Source organism: Dioszegia hungarica (assembly GCF_025882075.1).
Source record: "Dioszegia hungarica strain PDD-24b-2 chromosome Unknown MKK02contig_6, whole genome shotgun sequence".
NCBI classification, from domain to species: domain Eukaryota; kingdom Fungi; phylum Basidiomycota; class Tremellomycetes; order Tremellales; family Bulleribasidiaceae; genus Dioszegia; species Dioszegia hungarica.
In genome coordinates this window covers 674,427-692,982 of record NW_026515768.1, presented here as the reverse complement: position 1 = coordinate 692,982, position 18,556 = coordinate 674,427, and the positions used below count along the sequence as shown (strand labels likewise).

At 56.8% G+C, this 18,556-nt stretch overlaps 7 protein-coding genes and 1 non-coding gene across 8 annotated transcripts; 5 read left to right on the top strand and 3 right to left on the bottom strand.

Moving 5' to 3' along the window:
* Positions 1–513: 513 nt before the first annotated feature.
* MKK02DRAFT_31546 (uncharacterized protein) lies at positions 514–1,809 on the top strand (the record flags this gene model as incomplete). Its single annotated transcript, XM_053088323.1, has 3 exons — positions 514–843; positions 932–1,077; positions 1,203–1,809. 3 exons carry the CDS (start codon positions 514–516, stop codon positions 1,807–1,809), a joined length of 1,083 nt encoding a protein of 360 aa, XP_052947809.1.
* An 818-nt stretch (positions 1,810–2,627) lies between these two features.
* Positions 2,628–2,728, bottom strand: MKK02DRAFT_t34. The gene has a single exon. It is a non-coding gene; the product is annotated as a tRNA-Glu (tRNA).
* Positions 2,729–2,891: 163 nt separating this feature from the next.
* Positions 2,892–6,251, top strand: MKK02DRAFT_22634 (RNA12 protein-domain-containing protein; the record flags this gene model as incomplete). The annotated part of the gene is given in 10 exon segments (XM_053086600.1): positions 2,892–3,605; positions 3,643–3,729; positions 3,765–3,878; positions 3,943–4,149; positions 4,192–4,273; positions 4,320–4,557; positions 4,575–4,672; positions 4,705–5,693; positions 5,737–5,905; positions 5,950–6,251. The coding sequence occupies 10 exon segments, from the start codon at positions 2,892–2,894 to the stop codon at positions 6,249–6,251; spliced, it is 3,000 nt and encodes a 999-aa protein (XP_052947808.1).
* Positions 6,252–6,466: 215 nt separating this feature from the next.
* On the bottom strand, positions 6,467–9,122 carry MKK02DRAFT_31544 (uncharacterized protein; the record flags this gene model as incomplete). The annotated part of the gene is made up of 5 exons (XM_053088322.1): positions 6,467–6,496; positions 6,517–7,520; positions 7,564–7,654; positions 7,696–8,780; positions 8,969–9,122. The coding sequence occupies 5 exons, from the start codon at positions 9,120–9,122 to the stop codon at positions 6,467–6,469; spliced, it is 2,364 nt and encodes a 787-aa protein (XP_052947807.1).
* Positions 9,123–9,692: 570 nt separating this feature from the next.
* Positions 9,693–10,987, bottom strand: MKK02DRAFT_31543 (uncharacterized protein; the record flags this gene model as incomplete). The annotated part of the gene is made up of 5 exons (XM_053088321.1): positions 9,693–9,931; positions 9,989–10,090; positions 10,139–10,179; positions 10,250–10,494; positions 10,544–10,987. The coding sequence occupies 5 exons, from the start codon at positions 10,985–10,987 to the stop codon at positions 9,693–9,695; spliced, it is 1,071 nt and encodes a 356-aa protein (XP_052947806.1).
* Positions 10,988–11,270: 283 nt separating this feature from the next.
* On the top strand, positions 11,271–13,964 carry MKK02DRAFT_31542 (putative rRNA processing-related protein; the record flags this gene model as incomplete). Its single annotated transcript, XM_053088320.1, has 5 exons — positions 11,271–11,591; positions 11,733–12,422; positions 12,468–12,721; positions 12,765–13,384; positions 13,435–13,964. 5 exons carry the CDS (start codon positions 11,271–11,273, stop codon positions 13,962–13,964), a joined length of 2,415 nt encoding a protein of 804 aa, XP_052947805.1.
* Positions 13,965–14,510: 546 nt separating this feature from the next.
* On the top strand, positions 14,511–15,998 carry MKK02DRAFT_31541 (uncharacterized protein; the record flags this gene model as incomplete). The annotated part of the gene is made up of 2 exons (XM_053088319.1): positions 14,511–15,207; positions 15,259–15,998. 2 exons carry the CDS (start codon positions 14,511–14,513, stop codon positions 15,996–15,998), a joined length of 1,437 nt encoding a protein of 478 aa, XP_052947804.1.
* A 1,150-nt stretch (positions 15,999–17,148) lies between these two features.
* MKK02DRAFT_42410 (uncharacterized protein) lies at positions 17,149–18,465 on the top strand (the record flags this gene model as incomplete). Its single annotated transcript, XM_053091974.1, has 3 exons — positions 17,149–17,731; positions 17,789–18,114; positions 18,166–18,465. The coding sequence occupies 3 exons, from the start codon at positions 17,149–17,151 to the stop codon at positions 18,463–18,465; spliced, it is 1,209 nt and encodes a 402-aa protein (XP_052947803.1).
* Positions 18,466–18,556: the final 91 nt, after the last annotated feature.

Below are 18,556 nucleotides of genomic sequence, written 5' to 3'. Positions count from 1 at the left end.
GGCTGACCGTCTCACTCGAGTGTATATCTGACAGGGCTTGGCGTGACACATGTGCAGGACAGGTCTCGGAGGGGACTTGTGTGAAAGGATGGCATCTGGTTCCTTCCAGGTATCTGAGCGTAGCACACCCGGGCTGACCAGACCAGACCCATTCGCCTGCTCATGTTGGCGGACTCAAGAGGCTGGCAAGGCTTGAGGCTCCTCCTCCAGCTTACATAGGGTGGTTTACGAGTGAGGCTTGATGACGGTGTCGACGATATCGGCCCCCCATGGCTTCTTCTCACTAGAGAAACCAAGAAGCTCGCGAGAGAAGACACAATCTAATCGTCCTTTGTTGCTAGCTACTCAGAGCCTGTAGCCTTGCTTCTTCTCTTCTACTTGACTCAAGCCACTGAAGGTGCTGACAGTGTCGAGATCTCCCAGCTGATCCTACTACCTCTCTTTGCTCATACAGCTTTACTATCGTATTTCTGCTGCCACGTTCACTGTCAACGCCCTACCTCTACGTACCAGATGTCTGCCTATACATCGAGCACTGATCACAGAAGCTGGTCAGCTTCTGCGCGACCCTTCGCAGGACCGAGTTGGGGTCCGCCGAGTTATTATCAAGGCCGCGGCTACGCAGGCTTTCCCGACGATGATGGGCCTCCTTCAAGCGACAGGCTCCCGGACAATTGGCTTATCCACGCCACCAATGACAGCATGCAAGATTCGCTTCCATGGATCAGCCCTGAATGGCCGCCTATCCCACCGCCAGCTGGCTGCTCGACCAGAGCAATGTCTGATGAAGCACGATTCGCCACCCCCCCGTCAAAATTCTCTACACTGCCCGTCGAGGACATAGTGATCGTGCTACCGCGGACCGCACAGGGAGACCGATGGCTGATCCTCGCATAAGCCCAGGACTCAGCCGTCGACGCCTTCGCAACAGGGCAGAGCCCCCAGCCTGATTCCGGACGAGCGCTTCTGGCCTGACTCTGACTTTGACATGGAAGACTCCGAATGGGGTGCAAGTGACGCCGTTGAAAGCGAGCAAGATACCAAAAGGGAGGATGACTCCGGAGACACTCACGACGAGTCCGCCACTGCAAGATCCTCGATCGCCTCAGCACTATCTCACCAGACCTGATGGAAGTCGAAGTCGACGTCCAAAAAAATCCCAAGCGCGACAGAAGCAAACACAGGGCTAAGCTTGACCAGAGGCTAGCAACGCTCGCGAGCCGAGCTATCCTGCGCACGACCTCCTCACGCCCAGGAAACATACATCTGGGGTACCTTGACAAGCTTATCAAAAGAACTGAACGCGGTTTGTTCAATGGCAGAAGCTACGCGGGCTGTGCGATACACAAGAGACCCGTGGAGACCCAAGAGGCAGACAGGAAGTACGAGTACAGTTTGCTGGATCCCGCCGCTGCTCGCAAGACCGGGGAGGTCCTGCGAGAGCTTGCGATTGCGAGGGGCATTCCCAAGCCTGATAAGCTTTCTACGGCGGAGAAAAGAGAGCGACATATCCGCAAGATGGTGGCCGCATACGTCACGCTTGACTCTCGTGGCATAAGCTGTACCGGCGACGTGGCTAGAGAGCAGCGTATTGTGCAACTGAAATGGTTGAGAGGGGTGATCAATCAGACGGAGACTGAAGAAGGCGAAGCTGGAGAGCGATCTTTCTCCGGGCTGGTCATACACAATTCGTCTCCCAAGCGCAAGCAGATGGAGCCGACTCTGCTCGATTGGAGGGTGAAGATCGGTCCGGAAGGGGGCGGCAAGAGCGTCTCTCTGCTGGCCCCTTGGATGAACGCGTATCGTTGATAGGGGGCGGTGTTTAGGGCGAGACTGCATGTGGGGACCGGTCATGCTAAGGTCTTGACGATGCCATTTGACATATCGATAAGAAGCTGGCTTGGGAGTATGGGTGGCAAAGAGAGCCTGAGAGGTTCGGGCCGGCGCACACAGTCCAGCTCGACAAGAGTCTCACTTCACCGCTGAGCAGATATGAGACCAAGCGCGCCCGGTACTACACGATGGCTGTTTTGTCAGAAGGTATGAAGCTCAAATCCCAGCGCTCAAGGGTATCAGTGGCCAGTCCGCCACTCCGTCCTCGCCAAGCTCAGCTCTGGGGTCTAAGCTCCCTTCCTCCGAGAGGTCGGAAGAACACGCCTGAACTCGCTCCCATAGGCCAGATGACAAACAGACTATGGACCCATGATGCTCCTCGACGGTGTACAGTGCAAGCAAGGCAACTATTCAGCCTTCAGGACCTCAGCGCTACTCAACGGCCGCCACACAACATCCCGGCTCGCCACTTCCGTGTCTGACTAGCTACAACGTCCTTCCAGCATGCATTAGACAGTCTAGAAGCTTGAAACTCATGCTGGGGATGGCCGAGCATCCTGTCTACATCTCTATACTGCTCACAAGCACAGATCTGAGGAGCATAGCCCGTCCGAGCCCGGTCAACCCCTGACCGCCACACTCCTCCAACCCAAACTCCAAACTCCCTTTCCGCATGCATCACTCAAGCTACGAGCGAGATTCCCTCACCAAACGATGCCCCGGCGTCTTGGCTATCGTCTCGTGCAAAAGGTGAGCCGATCCGTGCATAGGTCGAGGCGGGAGACAAAAAGATCTTCTCCACCAGGGAATCGAACCCTGCTCTTATCCGTTCGAACTCCGTAAGGAGCAACTCTCTAATGAGAGGGATATATACTAGCCAATATACTAGTGAAGATTGGTGAAAATCGACCGGTTTCAAACAATATAAGCCGTAACATGACTGGATGCACTCGCATTCCGTGCGTCTCGCGTCATCCCATCCGAGGAGTTGCCGAGTAGGGTGAGCGTTCTCCGCTCTTCACACGAGCTCATGTCTGCTTCGCTAGCTCCGTGACAGCATGCTACGACGTATATACGCCCAAGCTCCACGGCCAGCTGGGTCTATATCCTCATTGGCGCCTCTGCTACCCCGGCTCACTACACGGTGGAACACCACCCTTCCCCCTTCTCCCCCTCCCTCCGCCTCGGACGAAGCCAAGCGCAAGACCGGCTCCTTTTACATCTCCAACGTCTTTCCTATCCGTCTCACACGATGGGACTTTCGCCCCTCATGGTCGGTCCTACGAGAAGACGCCATGATGGAGCAACTGAACGATATCGGAATGGAAGTCAAGGGCAATGCCTTCCGTATCGAATCATGGGAGATCGCGCGCAAAGACGGCGGTGTCTTCATGCACTATAGCTATATCCCACCCGACAGCTCGGCGGGTCATGACCATCCGCCTGATCTATCGTCGATCAACGCGTTGCCGGAAGGGCATACCGGAGCGGTCAATCCTGGACGGTTGTTCTTGCCGCAGTTGCTGGAGAGCGCGCAGAGGCACGGGGGATGGCCGAGCTGGGTCGGGCAGTGGTGGGCAAACCTGAGGAAGCAGGGGAGCACGGTGCCTGGACATAGGATATGGGCGAGGGATAAGACGCAGACAACGGGGACGGTGGGAGAGGCGGAGGAGGAGACAAAGGTCAAGGGGAGCGGGACGGGGCTGTCGAATGTTCAGGTCGCGGCTGGAGGGGGGAGGGTGTGGGTCGTCAAGGGCAGGCAGTGGACAGAGGTGAGCATCCAGTGACGAAACCAAAGCTGACAGCAAGGACATGAATCGGCCTACTGCGACTCGTCTAAGAGTCGAGTTTGACGGTCCAGACGTATCGCAAGAGATGCTCTACACCCTCTTTCGAGTGAGTCTCTTAGCTGGACTTCATGCTGATCGTAGCCATACGGAAAAGTGTCAGACATCGTTCCTCCCGCACCAGTTCCAGCCGGCTCGCTCCGGTCCGCCATTGTCAGCTTCTCCCGCCTCACTCCCGCTACCATCGCCATCAACTGCGTGAGTCCCTTTCATCAAGACGCTTCTGAAAAGCCTCTGTTGTCCGTGCCTTGCTAATTATTAGCTACACGGCTACTCCACACCCACCAATACCGCCGACTACACCCTTCGCCGTTCAGGCCAACCATCCCCAAATCCCATCCCCCTCAGTCGATTACGCATCTACTACTCTCACCCCCTCAAAGCTCACGCTATACGGGACTGGATCAGCTCACATCCGAGGCTGGCCCTGCCCGTCTTGGCCTTCCTTTTCGGTACGCTCAGCTACACCGTAAGCCCTCCTATGTCGACGCGTAGACCCGGCTGATCTCAGTTCTTTGACCCAATCCGTGAATTTTTTGTCCGGTCAAGACTAGAACACACCTTCGATGTCGATACTTATCCAGTCATCAAGTGTGAGCAAGACTCAGGAATCTATCTGGGCAACTAGCTGATGATCAGGGTTCCGCGACAAGTTTGGAATCTTCGGAAGCAGTCTTGACTTCTTACGCCGCCGCCATCACGCCAACCCCGATAAATCAGATACGATCGGTCAGAACGCATGGGAAGATCGGATAGAGGCGGAAAAGACAGTAGAAAGCTGGTTGTCCGAGTATCCTAGTACTTTCATCACGATCACTGGTCCACCAGGAAGCGGGAGGGTCAGCTTGGTGTCTAGGGTGTTGGGGAAGCAGGAAAAGTAAGCCTACACGCAAGCAAAGCTGACCACAGGCCATACCTCGTGGTCGATTGCGCGGAGATCGCAAAGGCCAAAAACGACAGTGGTCTGATCAGCGCTTTGGCCGAGCAAACAGGTGAGCTCTATCAAAGAATCTACTGACTTTAGGCTACTGGCCTGTATTTTCCTTCTTAAGCTCCCTGAACAACCTGATCGACCTCGCCGCTGTCGGCCTCATCGGCTCCAAAGCCGGCTTCTCCACTCCCGTCGACCAACAACTCCGGTCCATCCTCGAGACCGTCGCCGTCTCGCTCAAAGACACCTCTACACGCACTCGGAAACGGCACCAGGCATCCATCGTCCACTCTATCGACCAAGCGGAGATCCGAGAGGAGCGGGAGCGGATCCGGGAGCGAATCGTTCGTGGAGGCTATCATGACGGGCGGCTGGACTGCGTGGCAGGCAACGGGATCATGAGCGAGTTGGGCTTTGGGGACGAGCCTATCTCGGAGGACGACATGTCGGCGGCACCGACGCCGTTGATGGACGATACGGCGCCGATTCACGGGGAGGCTGTTCCACCGACCAAGGCGTCCCTGGCGGGCATCGTGCCCAGTGAGACGTCAAGCCTCGACGAGGAGAGCGAAATCATCAAGACCCTTCCTATCGTCGTCCTCAAGAATTTTGCCACCAAATCCGCCAAAGGCGATAGCTGGAACGTGATCGCCGAATGGGGCGCCTCGCTCGTCGAGAACAAGATCGCGCACGTCATCGTCGTCACGGAAGGCCCGACCGCTACCAAGGCACTGGTGAAGGCCATTCCGGCCAAACCGCTCAATTCGGTCAGTCTGGCGGACGCGGACGAGTCCAAGTCGTTCGGCTATGTCCAGGACAAGCTGGGCGCCGCCGCGACCATGAGCATGGAGGATAGGACGCAGATCACCAAGCTCGGCGGGAGGATGGTGGACCTCGAGACGCTGGTGTACAAGGTGCGGACGGGCGCGCCGGTGCGCGAGGCGGTGGACGATATCGTGTTGAGGAATGTGGTGGAGTTGCGCAAGGCGGCGTTTGGGGATGATGCGGAGGATGCCAAGACGCTGGCGTGGACAAGGCCGCAGGCATGGATGGTGGTCAAGGAGTTGGCCAAATCGGGAAAGGTGAGCTATACGACGCGGAATAATGCGTGCTAAGCACTCATAGCTTTCATACGCCAAGACACTACAGGACTTCCCGTTCAAGGGCGCCGAGCAGAGCCTGAAGGCAATGGAGGAGCACGAGCTCATTACGGTTTCCTACGTGGATGGACGCGCTGCCAATATCCGGCCTGGAAAACCAGTCTTCCGATACGCCTTTGCCGCTCTCGTTGACGGTATGTCCCCCCGTGCTCAGACCAGACCTGTCGCTGATGGCCAGACCCAATCTTCCGAGCCTCCATGCAAATCGAATACAACACCACCCTTATCGCATCAGCCGAATCCAGCATCAAATCCGCCGAGACCGAGCTCTCCCAGCTCCAAGGGATCATTGCGGATGGAGGGGACGAGAAGCTCGGCGTTCTCAAGCACGAGTGGATGGGATTCGGCTTTGGGAGCGGTAATGCCATCAAGGAGAGAGCCAAGTATCTGTTGGACAAGATGGGCAAAGGGGTGGAGAAGCTCGAGAAGCTCGAGAGGGAGAATGCCGAGATGCTGAGGATGTTGAGTACGAGCAAATGATAGATGTACGAGCAATCTCACGACTCATCTATGATCATGTATCCATTATGACCGACATTGTTTGCCCAATCCAATTGCATTCCAAGCTCGAGTAATGTAGGAATACAAAGTTACAACATGTCTTGTCAACCACACAAAGCTCCATCTATAATACCTTGCCTTTCCGCTTGCCTCCACCTGCCTGCGCCTTTGGCTTCCCCACCCTCATATTCGGCTTAACCTTCTCCTGCGCGTTCGCATTCGCCCTATCCAGAAGCGTATCCACCTTCTTCTCCTCGACCGCCGCCTTGGCCTTCCCTCTCGGCTTGCCCATAAACTCCGGCTTCTTGGCCCCCTCCTTCGCCTTGACAGCAGCAGCCTCCGCCCGCTCCTTCTCCAGCTCCTCGGCTCTGAACGCCTTGAACTTCTCCTGCTCCTCCGTTGCTACCGCCAGTACCCTCGCCTTCCTCTTCTTAGCCTCGAGCGCGGCGATATCCGCCAGACGCGCATCTTCCTCCTCTTGCCCATCTTCATCCACCTCGCCGTTCTTGCCCACGGCGGTCCCTCCCTCAGCTACCGCCGCGACGACCTCTGCCGGAAGGACGATGGGATCCACCACGGCGCCGGTACCGGGGTAGATATCCCCCTTGGCGACCGCATCGCCTGCAAAGTCGTATTTGACAACCGGTACGAGCTGCTCGTCTTGGGTGTAGGATCCGAGTGCTGCCGCTTCTGCGGGTGCAGGTTGTTTCGCCTTGAACTCCTCGGACGCAGCGAGAGCATTTTCGTCCTCCCCGGCCGTTAGGTACTCCTTTCCGTGCGCCGCCTTGACAGCTGCGACGACGTCCGCTGGTTTCGCGCCGGGCTTGAGCGCCGCAACTGCCAATTCGTCCTCATCTGCCTCTTCCCCAGCGATAGGCTCGACTTCCGCCTTGGCCGCTCCTTCCCCCGGTAAGGTGTCAAGCACCTTTTCAGGAATGACCGCAGCCTCTTTGACCGCAGCGGGAGGCTCGACCTTGGCCGGCTCGACGGCAAACTTCTTCCCGTCCTTGTCCGCCGCATTGGCGTGCGCTGGAACAGGCGCCGCCGCGAATGCCTTGGCGGGATCGAGTATCCTTCCGCGACCAGGGAGGGTGCCCATCTCTTCGAAGCGTCGCTGCAGGCCGCCTTCCGAGTGCATGAGGGTCAGGTCGTCCGAGCCGCCGATAGAGGCAAAGTCGAGTAGGATGTTGGGTACGGTCCGCCGGCCGGTGAGGTATTGGAGAAGATCTTGGAGTTTGGTCATGTCCGCTGAAATGTCAGCGGTGATCTCTGCGAAAAGAGGGGCACGTACGTCTTGTGTCTAGCTCGACAACAAATGGTGCGGGCGAGAGGGTGTAGGATGATAATATCTGCTTTGCTTTTCGAGAGTAAGGGCAGTGTGTCTAATCGTCAGCTTGATTGCTCACCGAAAAGACCAACTCACCTTTGAGAAGACGACGATCCTGTACCGCTTCTTTGCAAAGTCCCCCCACCCCTCCTCAAACATGACCTCATCCCCCAGTTCTGTATCCTCGATATCCTCCAGCATCCGCTCCACACCCCTTCCTCCCACTTTGCGGAGATACGCTTTGCTCGGTACCTCCCAATCGGCCGGAATCTCGCCTCCTTCCGCCAGCCACCATGTCAACGCCCTCAGACTCTGCTGACGATTTTGCTCAATCACGTCCGCTTTCCGACTGGCCATCTCCGCCTCGGCCGCAGCGTCCTCGGCCGACATCGGCGCGTCTTCTGTATATTGCGAGTAGAAGAGGTCTTCCTCGGACAACCATTCGTCTGTATCCTCGACGTCCAGGTAGGAGACGCCATCTCCGCTCCCCTTGCGGTTGCCTTGGGCTTTGGAGTGGGAGAGAACCAGTTGAGACCGGTTTTTGAAGCGCCGAGTGGCCGGGAGGGAGCTGGTCGAGGAACGGACAAAGAGGAAGATGGCGGTAAGGAGGAGGGAACCGATGATGAGGCGGATCTTGTTGTGAGAGGCGCGGGACCGGAGGGTAAATGATAGGCGCTTGCCCTTGCGCGACAGATTTGGGGAGGATGGACGCGACGCCGACGAGGATAATGGGAGGATGTGTGAGGAGGATGAGCCCGTAAAAGGCATGTAAGACCGCATTTCTGGAAGGCTGAACGCGCGACGCGTAGGGGTGGGCGCGGCGAGCGAGGTTGTAAGTGGACCGTAGCGTGGGGGCGTCTCGGTCATCGTACCGGGGGAGTAGTCCGAGAGGTAGAGGGACCTGTGGAGCGCCAGTGGAGATATTGCGACCGGTACGGAGGGGTATGGAGGCTGGGGGTTGGCGAGATGGACGAGTGGAGGTGATCCGGGGCCGTGGTCGCGTATGTACACTTTTGAGCTGCACAGTGTCTCACTGTTTGCGCGTTCCGAGACAATTTCGATCTGGCTGAGGTCAACACGAGGAGCTTTATCGTCGATTGATGTCCCTCGTTTGCTTCTGGCTCGGCACTGGTGCTGAACTTTCTGCCCTCTGAATGCTCCGCTCCTTCTCCGACCGAGGACTAATAATGTACGTACTCTCCTACGCCCTGCCGATCTTTGGAGGTATGGTGTGAGATGTCGCGCTGGGTGGGAGAGGGTGTGGGGGAGGTGAAAGAGGATTTCCGGCGTCAAGGGACCGGCACGGAAAGTGAGCCGGAATGGCTCAAACTCTAAACGTGTTTCGACGTGTTTCGAATGTCACGCTCACACTTTCGCGAGGAGTGGCGGCGAGGAGATGTACAACAGCAAGAGCAGAGAGATAGCTGCGTGCAATTTCGCCTCCTGTTCGACCATGCGCTACCCCCTCTTCGTATCTTTAGCTCAGGCACCAGCTGAGCCCTCTTTTTCGACGGGCCGGACATTTTTATCTTTACGGTTCTGGATCTGCTCCAGTCCGCATGCCGTAATTTCTCCTCGTCCGGTTTGTCCGAAACGGAGGCATGTGGCGTCACGCCACCCGAATTATAGCGCCGATCAGCGAACACGCTCTTAGAAGTGCTTAACGCGGGCTTCGGTGATCAGCATGTAGTCCATCGTTCGACGAGACCTGACGAGACGAGCAGGAACGAGCTCGTCCTTGAGTGACTTGTCCATCGCCGAGGCGAATAACAGTGGTGAGATCTAGAAAGATGGATGGATGAACGCGACATCTGGGTGATTGCCGAGCAATTCGGCGGCGGACTTTCACCGAAGGCGTGCGGAGACAAGGATTACTACATACCAGCTAATGAGAGTACAGAGATCGTGGAAGGCATGCCAAACCTCTCGTGCACTCTAACGCTTGACCTTGCCTGACCTGCTCTGACCTCCATACCAGCGATGAGGAGGGATTTGACTTCTGACTCGCTACACTTTATCGACCCTCACGATTCGCTCCTCACCATGTCTCCTTGGTGCACCCTATAGCCCGACTCCAGAAACCCTTGTTCTTCTCAGAATCTGCCAAACCTTCCAATACCTCCCCCCATTCCCCTCCGTCTAGCGAACAGTGCCGCTCCCAGCCCAGCCATGATTCCCCCGACGTGTCCCGCCGAGTCTGTCCCGCTCCCTGGACGGAAGAAGGCAGAGTAGCCGTCGTATGCGAACATACCGCCAATGAGGACCCAGGCTGGCATGGGGAGGACGAAGAAGAGCAGGAAGGTGGTATTAGGGAAGATGGCGCCGTAGAAGCCTGCATGATCAGTATGAGGAAATACTTGGGATCGATAGTTATGACAATGAGGCTTACCGAGACATGCGTAGATGGCCCCACTGGCTCCTTCTGATCCGGCCCATTTGTCTCCTCTGAATCTGTGCCATGCGAGCGAGATACCCGATGCGATGATACCGCCTGTCAAAGTCAGCTGAAGGTGCGACAAGCAGTCGTATCTGAGCTCACCTCCTAGGTACAGTCCGAGGAATGCTGACGATCCGATCAATCTAGTAGTTCAGCATATCCCCTTTGTGACCTCACATGACCCTGCGCGATCCAAGTGGGAAAGATACTCACGATGCTACAGCCGGAGCCACAAAGTACAGACTCAAGCAATTCACAAAGATGTGCGTCCCCGACGAGTGGCTAAAGCACGCCGTGAGGAGCGTCCATACCCTTCCAGCCATGATATTCGCCTCATTCAGCACAAAGTTCTTGGTGAGGAAGTTGTGCAGTGATGGGTCGCGGAAGCGCTGCCATGACTGGAGACCATATTGCCAGAGCAGGAAGACGACGACATTGAGAGCGATGAGGGTGTATACCTGATCGTCAGCTTGGGCATCGGAGGAGCAACAACGCAAGGGCACGTACGACTGCTGTGGGGGATAATCGATCTATACGTCTGCGTAGATTACTGAACCATCCGCCTGGAGGCGGTTGTCTGCCTCCATATCCGCCCTTTTTAGGAAAGTATGTCTGCCGGAGTAGGCCCGGCCGGGAAGACGAGAACGCGCGTCGGAATACTTGGGCGAAGATGGAAGAGCCACCTTGTGGTGCTGTGGGTATTGACGATATTCGCGGCGATGCAGGAGCCTTTGAAGGCAGGCCCAGAGTAGCCCCTGTCGCTGGGCGGCGGGGCACGACCGGCTGACGCGAGACCGGGCTGGACGACAGAAATCGCCGAGCAGAAGCAGGGATCACCGCACTCGCGCACCTGCGAGACGGTCCTGCTACCGCCGACGCACTGAAGGCGGCGTGGCCGGTCAGAGATCGTCTGAGGACGCTACCAAGGCTGAGGGGCGTCCATAGAGACATAGCGAGATAGGAGGACAACGGTAGGACAACAGACAAGTCAAGCTGCTGCGATCTGGGTTCTGACCGGTTAGTGGTAGTCTAGCTCGCCAAGCTCGCCAATCTCGATGACGTAAATGCAGAATTTTGGCTGAGATCTTTGGCCACCAGCTGCTGTTGACACTGCACACCTCTCCATATCTCTCTGTCCAGCTATAGGAAGTCAGGCCTGGGTAGTGCTGTAGCGCCTCCTATTTCTTGCCGCCTCTTACGTGCATCCGCCTCCGAAAAATTACCCACCGCCACCATGGCCTTCCCAAAAATCTACACCGTCAACGGTCCCTCCTCCACCTCATCCCCCACCCTCCCCTCCTGGCTCGCCATCAAGGCCCGACCCCGCAACATCGGCGGTCACCGGAAACGGACCAAAACGAAACATGAGGTCGGGCAGTTGGAGCTCATCCAGGACTTTGCGTTCCCCGAGGCGGCAATCAAGATCAAGACGACGCCGGACGGGACGCATGCGGTCGGGACGGGGACGTATAAGCCTATGATGAAGGTGTGGGATCTGGAGGGGTTGACGGTCAAGTTTGAGCGAGTTACGGATGCGGAGAATGTGGATTTTGTGGTGAGTGGTATTCCAGCTTAGACTGGAGGGATGGAGAGCGTGGAGGCGGAAGAAGGGAGTGAGACAGCCTGTCCTGATTAAAGAGGACGGTTGGCTCTGCTACGAGATGTCTGCACATGCGATGCTTGAGCTCACCTTCAGTTCCTCTCGGACGACTGGACCAAGACCCTCCACCTCCAACGAGACCGCTCCCTCTCCCTTCACACCCAGTCTGGATTACACCACTCCGTCCGTCTCCCCCTGTACGGCCGATCTATCGCATACCACTCTCCCTCCTCGGACGCCCTTATCGGATGTACGGGAACCGAGCTGTACCGCTTCAACCTCGACGAAGGGCGGTATATGACCCCTCTTTCCGTCGCGCGGGGATGGGGCGACGGGCGCGAAAGCGAAGTCGAGGGCGTCAACGTAGTCGACGTGAACGCTCGACACGGGTTATGGTCATTCGGACTAGATGGCGGAGGGGGAGTCGTCGAGTTTTGGGATCCCAGATCGCGCTCGGCTCTCACCCGGCTCGTCCTGCCCGGAACCACCCTATTACCGGTGCAAAGCGTAGATCCGAATTCGCTCCTAGCGCAGCCGGAGAAGAAGCTTAGCGTCACGGCTCTGGCGAGTCATCCGACCGATGGTCTTTCTTTGGCGGTAGGGACGAGCTCGGGGCACACGTTACTGTATGATCTGAGAAGTCCGACGCCGTTTGCGGTGAAGGATCAGGGATATGGGGAGCCGATGCGGTGCGTCGAGTGGTTGAAGGGTGGTGGGGCGCAAGAGGACGCGGGCAGGGTTGTCAGTGCGGATAGTAAAGTGATCAAAGTGTGGGACAAAAATGATGTGAGTGAATTTACCACATCTCACAGGTCCAAGCTCATTCTTCAGGCTTCCAGCAATCAGCTCTCCCTCCACCCACCTGCGACCCTCACTTCACTACACGCCGTCCCCTCATCTGGCCTCATCTTTGTTGCATGCGACGCCGCCCAGCTCTCTTCGTACTATGTACCCGAGCTCGGTCCCGCTCCCAAATGGGCCGGCTTCCTCGACTCTATCACTGAAGAGATGGCCGACGACCCAGCCGAGGGCGGGAAAGGCGCATTCAGAGATTTCAAGTTTGTCGACCGAAACGAGATCGATACGTGCGTACTCTCCTCTCTATCTTCGTTCTATACTGATATCCAGTCTTGGTTTGTCACACCTTATCGGCACCCCCGCGCTCAAGCCCTACATGCACGGCTACTTCCTCTCCCTCAAGCTCTACACCACCGCTCGACTCATCGCCAACCCCCAATCCTACTCGGAATACCGAGACCGGCTCGTCGCCGAGAAGCTCGCAAGCAAGTCCGAGTCGCGCATCAGAGCACGCAGGGATCAGCCCAAAGTCAACAAGGCCTTGGCGGAGCGGCTGCGGAAAGCAGAGGAGAAGGAGGCCGCTCTGGCGGAGCGCAAGAAGGCAAGGCAGGCCGCTGGTGCTGCTGCTGCTGGAGCGGATGCGGAAGTGGACGACGGGGAAGACGAGGAGATGGGTGAGAAGGGTACGGCCAGGGCTGGGCTGTTGCAAGATCCCCGATTCAAGGAGATCTGGCAGAACCCCGACTTTGAGGTGGATGAGGAGAGTAGGGAGTTTGCCCTGCTCAACCCCGCGACGGCGGATAAGGCTGCGGAGCGTAAGGCGTTGGGTGCGACAGGGAGCAGGCGGACGGCTGTGGAGGAGGAAGAGGACGAGAGCGAGCGTGGGAGCTCGGATCTGGACGAAGATGAGAGTGAGGATGATGAGCAGAGCGAGGATAGTGATGATGGAGGTGAGTTTCTTATGGTATCTGTCTGTCTGGTGCAGAGAACTGATGGGTAGGTCTTGGCCAACACGACCCGCGTAATCTACCCGAATCCTCTCGCTCGCGTATCCTACCCGCTACCGAGGCTTCTCGCCGAATGGCCACCCTCGCTGCCGCGCGCGCCGCCAAGCGATCCCAACCTCGGCTCGTCACACCCACCACCGCCGGCTCATCCTCCACCTCACGCACCTTCGGTCAACGTCTCTCCTCGTCCCGCCCCTCTTCGTCTACCGGGACGGCCAAACCAGACGGTGTCCTGGCGATGCGGCGACACGTCGATGGAGGCATGGAGATGTCGTTCGTGCCTCAAACGACCGGCGGGGTTGATGAGCAGGATGAGTATAGTGGAGGAACGGCACGGAAAGACAGGGGAGGAGGGGAGGAGAGGGAGCCAAGAGGGAAAAAGGTCGAGAGGTTTGGAGCGGGGCTGGAGAAGGGTGGAGAGGAGCAAGGAGGGGAGGATCTGGGGACTATGCAGAGGGAGGGGAGAAGTAAAAGGAGGGATCCGGGAAGAAGTGGGAGTAAGAATGCGTTCAGACGGAAGTGAGGTGGTTAGGTATCTGCGGGTGTTTGATGCAACGTGGATTGCAAGGCGCTACTTATCAATGCTCACCGCGTCTCACTGGCATCGGCATTAACTGATCACCACTCATCCCTTCCACATCATTTCTGCACCAGGCGCTCTCGCGGACCCTCCAGCAGTCTGGCTCAAACCGGCTCTGATCACCATATCTTGGGACGGTCGGCGCTGGAGACTCGCTCAATGTCTCATCACTGATGGGGAGCCGCGCTGGGATCTCTCGATCGCGCACGTGCACGCCAAGATACAACTAAATGTTTCACGCTCCTTTATCGCACTAGACAAATGACGCTTCACGTTCGCAGTCAGCTGCATGACACTGCACAGCCCCGAAGTGGCAATCCTTTGGGTGGCGACTCTGCTGACTCCCCTCGACAGGGTCAGAGCGGACTATAAGAGTGGGGCGATGCCCCCCTCCATTCCAGATGTCCCATCATCTTGCTACTCATACATACCTCACTCGACCATCACCACATCATCACTACACTACCACAACATCGCCACTTCACTACAATGTCTGTCCCCCTCAATGTGACGTACGCCGATTCACTCCGAAAGTCAGGCTTCGGGGAGGATGCGATCAAAGTCGTACAAGACTGCTGGGGCCAGATCGCTGAGAATCTCGCCGCCACCCACATGACCACGACGCGATTGCTGACGCTCGACTCTGCGTCTGATGATTATGTCAAAGAGCGCGAGAACTTCAAATCACTTGTCGAGGACATCAACAAAGGCAGCGAGTTCTACAAGGAGGTCATCAGCGAGATCTGCAAAGAGACCGCCAGCGGGATCTACGGGCAGGTCACCGAGCATCGGGCTTTCCCGGCACTTACCGGTACCCTTCTTTCGCGTCCCGAGCTCGTGGCGCTGGTTCAGGAGTTCGACGAACCCATGACGGTCGAGAGTGTCGCCCAGAGGCTGAAGGTACCGGAAGAAGAGGTCAAGAGACTCGAGCAGTCCTCATGCAGCCTCCTGGACGACCGAGCGCAGTTTGAGGAGATGCACATTCGAAGCTTCATTGACGGTACCACCCGCGCGAGTGATCGAGCCCGGCTTGGGGAGTATGCCACGGGACGCTGGTCCGAGTCGAAGGAGCTGTCAGTCGACGATACGAAGAAAGCGAGGGAGCTCTACAAGGTCTTTTCACAAGACGTGGATGTACTGGAGGGCGCGAGAGCCATTTTCCAAGGTGTTCTCGATACCATTCTCGGTGAGTATTTTACTTTCAGTGCCTTAAACAGAGTAAGGCTCATTTGGCTAGCTGACCAGGGTGATTCTGGGGCGACGAAAGTGGATACCGCAAGCCAGAGGGAGTGGCGAGCCATCCATCCCATCCTGGCCATTCGCAGCGGGTGCTACGACGCTCTGCAGGTCATCGACAAGGCTCGCTCCCAGACTGGGCATTCCGGTTCCACCAAATCTTCCTTGGCCCTCGCCAAACGGGACGCGCAGATGCAGTTGGTGGATCTTGACACTCAACTGCAAAAGAAACTCGGCGGGTTGTACGAGTGTGCCCCTTGGCTTGCAAACGCTACCATCTCCACTCAAGGCCCAGCTACGGCCCTCCAGCACGTCCCCGAGTTTCCCACACCCCTCCGGCTCGCCGAGGTATACCAGGACCTTCGCAGCTCCCAGAACTCCGATGTCGAGCTGCTGCGCCAGACCAAGACTGATGTCTACAATGGAGCTATCCCTACTGCTCAGGCCATCCCGACCATCGCAGAGGTTCTCAAGAAGGCGGAAGGCAGACTCGAGCTCAAGAGACTCGGTGCGTCAACGTACGAGTGGTCGAAAGACAATCCAGACTCTCTCGAGACGCGGGCCGGTCACAGCTTTGCTGACTTCGACTCGCTCCAATCCATGTGGGTTGACGTCGATGAGAAGCTCGCCCATGATACCATCAAGGAATGTGTGAGCTGGCTGGCTGGTGTACCGATTGACTTACTCAATTCGTTTGCCGCCACCAGGGTTGCTGAGCTATCTCTGCAGGGGGCAGAGTGATCGCGTGCCGAACAGATACGGTTTGCCATAGATGTGAATATGGATGACGTTGTGCATTACCGTACATCCGCGGTCAGACGCGCGCCTGAAAGTGCACGTCAGGCCCGCAGGCTAGCGACACAAGAGCACCCTTTGCGACGATATGCTGACATTATGAGCGCAGGTTTCACGTCCCCACCGGACTCGAGGTGACAGCACTGTTGAGCATGAGAGCGGCGAATGATAACCGCGCACTGCCACTGAGATCTCGAGTGTTTCAACAAGCCTCCTTCCCCGGCAGTCGAATGCAGAATTGTGTGGGAAGGGACAAGGAAGTTGTTTTGTTGGGGAGCAGTCCATGACCTAGACATGCCATACTGTAGATATGAGCCCCAGCAGCTTTCCAGACGGCTGGCCCAGTTAGTCCTGTCTCTGGACAGCCCAGCTTCCCGCCTTCGCTACTCTGAGATGACCGATAATTATTGGCGACAACAAAAGGGGGGTTTGGACGGATGGGGCAGACCGGATGAGCGGCTACCGTCTTCGATACCAAGAAAGACGCAGCTCCATCGTACATAGCAAAAGTGCATTCGCCACCCGGTGGCAGGACCCAGAATATTTCAGATTCTCATCAGAGCAGGCCAAGCGTCTTGCGCACTAGCTGTACTGTGAAAGACTATGATACACGTTCGAACAGATTGCGCAATTTGGTATGGGCTTGACATCAGGTCCAAGCGAGACCTCGATAGACTCTCATCCTTTCATCCCGTGAGACACTTGACCGTGCCCCTGCCTCAGCTCTGTCGCCAGATTTCCCAAAGCAGACCGTCCGTTCAGCCACCATTCAAGTCAAACGCACAAGAGAGTGAATGACGACGATCCCTAGATGAATATCTCCTGTCATATGGCGTGCTCGCACGTTAAATCTCCCCTTCTTGGGCTATAAGATGGAGCCTCGAGAGTCAGAGTTTCTCCATCGACTCCATACGATCCTGAGCACCCTCTCCGATTTTGCCACCTCACTTCCGCAAGTTGCCACTTTTGCCACCGCCTTAGAAACATACGTACACATTTTGTGTGTACGTGTCACACATACACCCACTTTGAGCATTCCCTCCAGTCATCGTACTCTCTACTCACACTACACTGTACGCTCCCCCTCTACCCAAGGATGTCGTCTAACGAGGAGAATCCTACACTCGAGACACCAAATGCAAACTGGGCCGCTCTGCGTCATCTCTTGAAGACTTACGCCAATACCCTCGACAAAGTCAAAGCTGATGAAGAGAGTCTCTGCGACACAGCCGAGCTTTTTGATACCGCCAGCAAGCTGATGCATGAGGTGACTAGCCTTTGCAAGGAGTATGCCAAGCTGAAGGGAGGAGCTCAGTGGCCGATCCCGAAGGACTCGAACTTTGCAAATCGGCAGGCCATGAGGTTCTTCAGCGAATTCGCGGACGTCCCTGAGACAGCAGCTCTCCAGAAGGCCATCAGCGAAGCCCTTTCTACCGGGCTCCAGCAGCTTGTTGAGGGCCGGAAACAAGCGTTCCAGCAGGCGACCACGTCTATGGCGGGAGAGCAGCAAAGCAAGCTCCACCATCTGCGCGGCGAGGCCGCCAAGCTCGGTCACGTCTCGGCGATCGCCTTCGCACTCAGCGAGGGAAATGACGACATGAAGGTCTGGTACGAGACCGTCCTGGAGAAGAGGCGAAAGGTGATCGACATCGCCGAAAGCATCCAGCAAAAGTTGACAGGTGAGCTTGCAATGTCTCTCTGTGATTTATAGATCAAAGCTGACCTACCGTATCTAGAGCTGGACTGCACATATCCCGATGCGGATCTTGAGATCGAGTGGCAGAAGATTTCGGGGCCGCTGGAGGAAATGTCCATCAATCGGCACGATGTGGCCGTCTTGGAGGCTGTCAAAAGGACAAAGTTGAAATGGATGGAGACACCAGGATACGACGATGAAGACGGACACATCGGCTGGATCGACGATGAGATCCTAGACATGGAGTGTGATTTCGACGAGATGCGGGAGAAGATCGCCACAAGCCTCTCATTGATTGCTCGCAGGGCACCATGGCTACATGATGGGCTGCACAGTCTCCGGCACAGCGAGGTGATCCACGGGATGGTCGGCCTTTAACGTCTGCCCACCTTGGAAAGTCTGAGAGACGTCATGCAGAAGTGTGTGGAAGAGAGCATCAATGCAAGGTCAAACCCGGATCTTCAATACGACGATGAGAAGGGAAGGAATTATCTCCTCACTCGCATCAACGGCTCCGGCGTTCGAGCGCTCCGTGTGAACCTACTCGATTGGGCCACCGCTGAAGGTTCTGCGAACCCTATCGCGGCGATGCGTTTGACAGACACCACTCCGATCTCGGCTGCCGTCCGTGATTACGACTGGCTCGAGCATGAAGGGGAGAAGGACAAAGCTCTGGGCTGGGCTATCAACAGATACTTGTTCGATGGATCGCTGTAGAGGCGGCCACACACGAGCCGTTCGCTCCCATCCAGATGTCGGCCGCATCATTACCATGGGCTCGCGACGCGTGATACGCCTGTATGTTTTG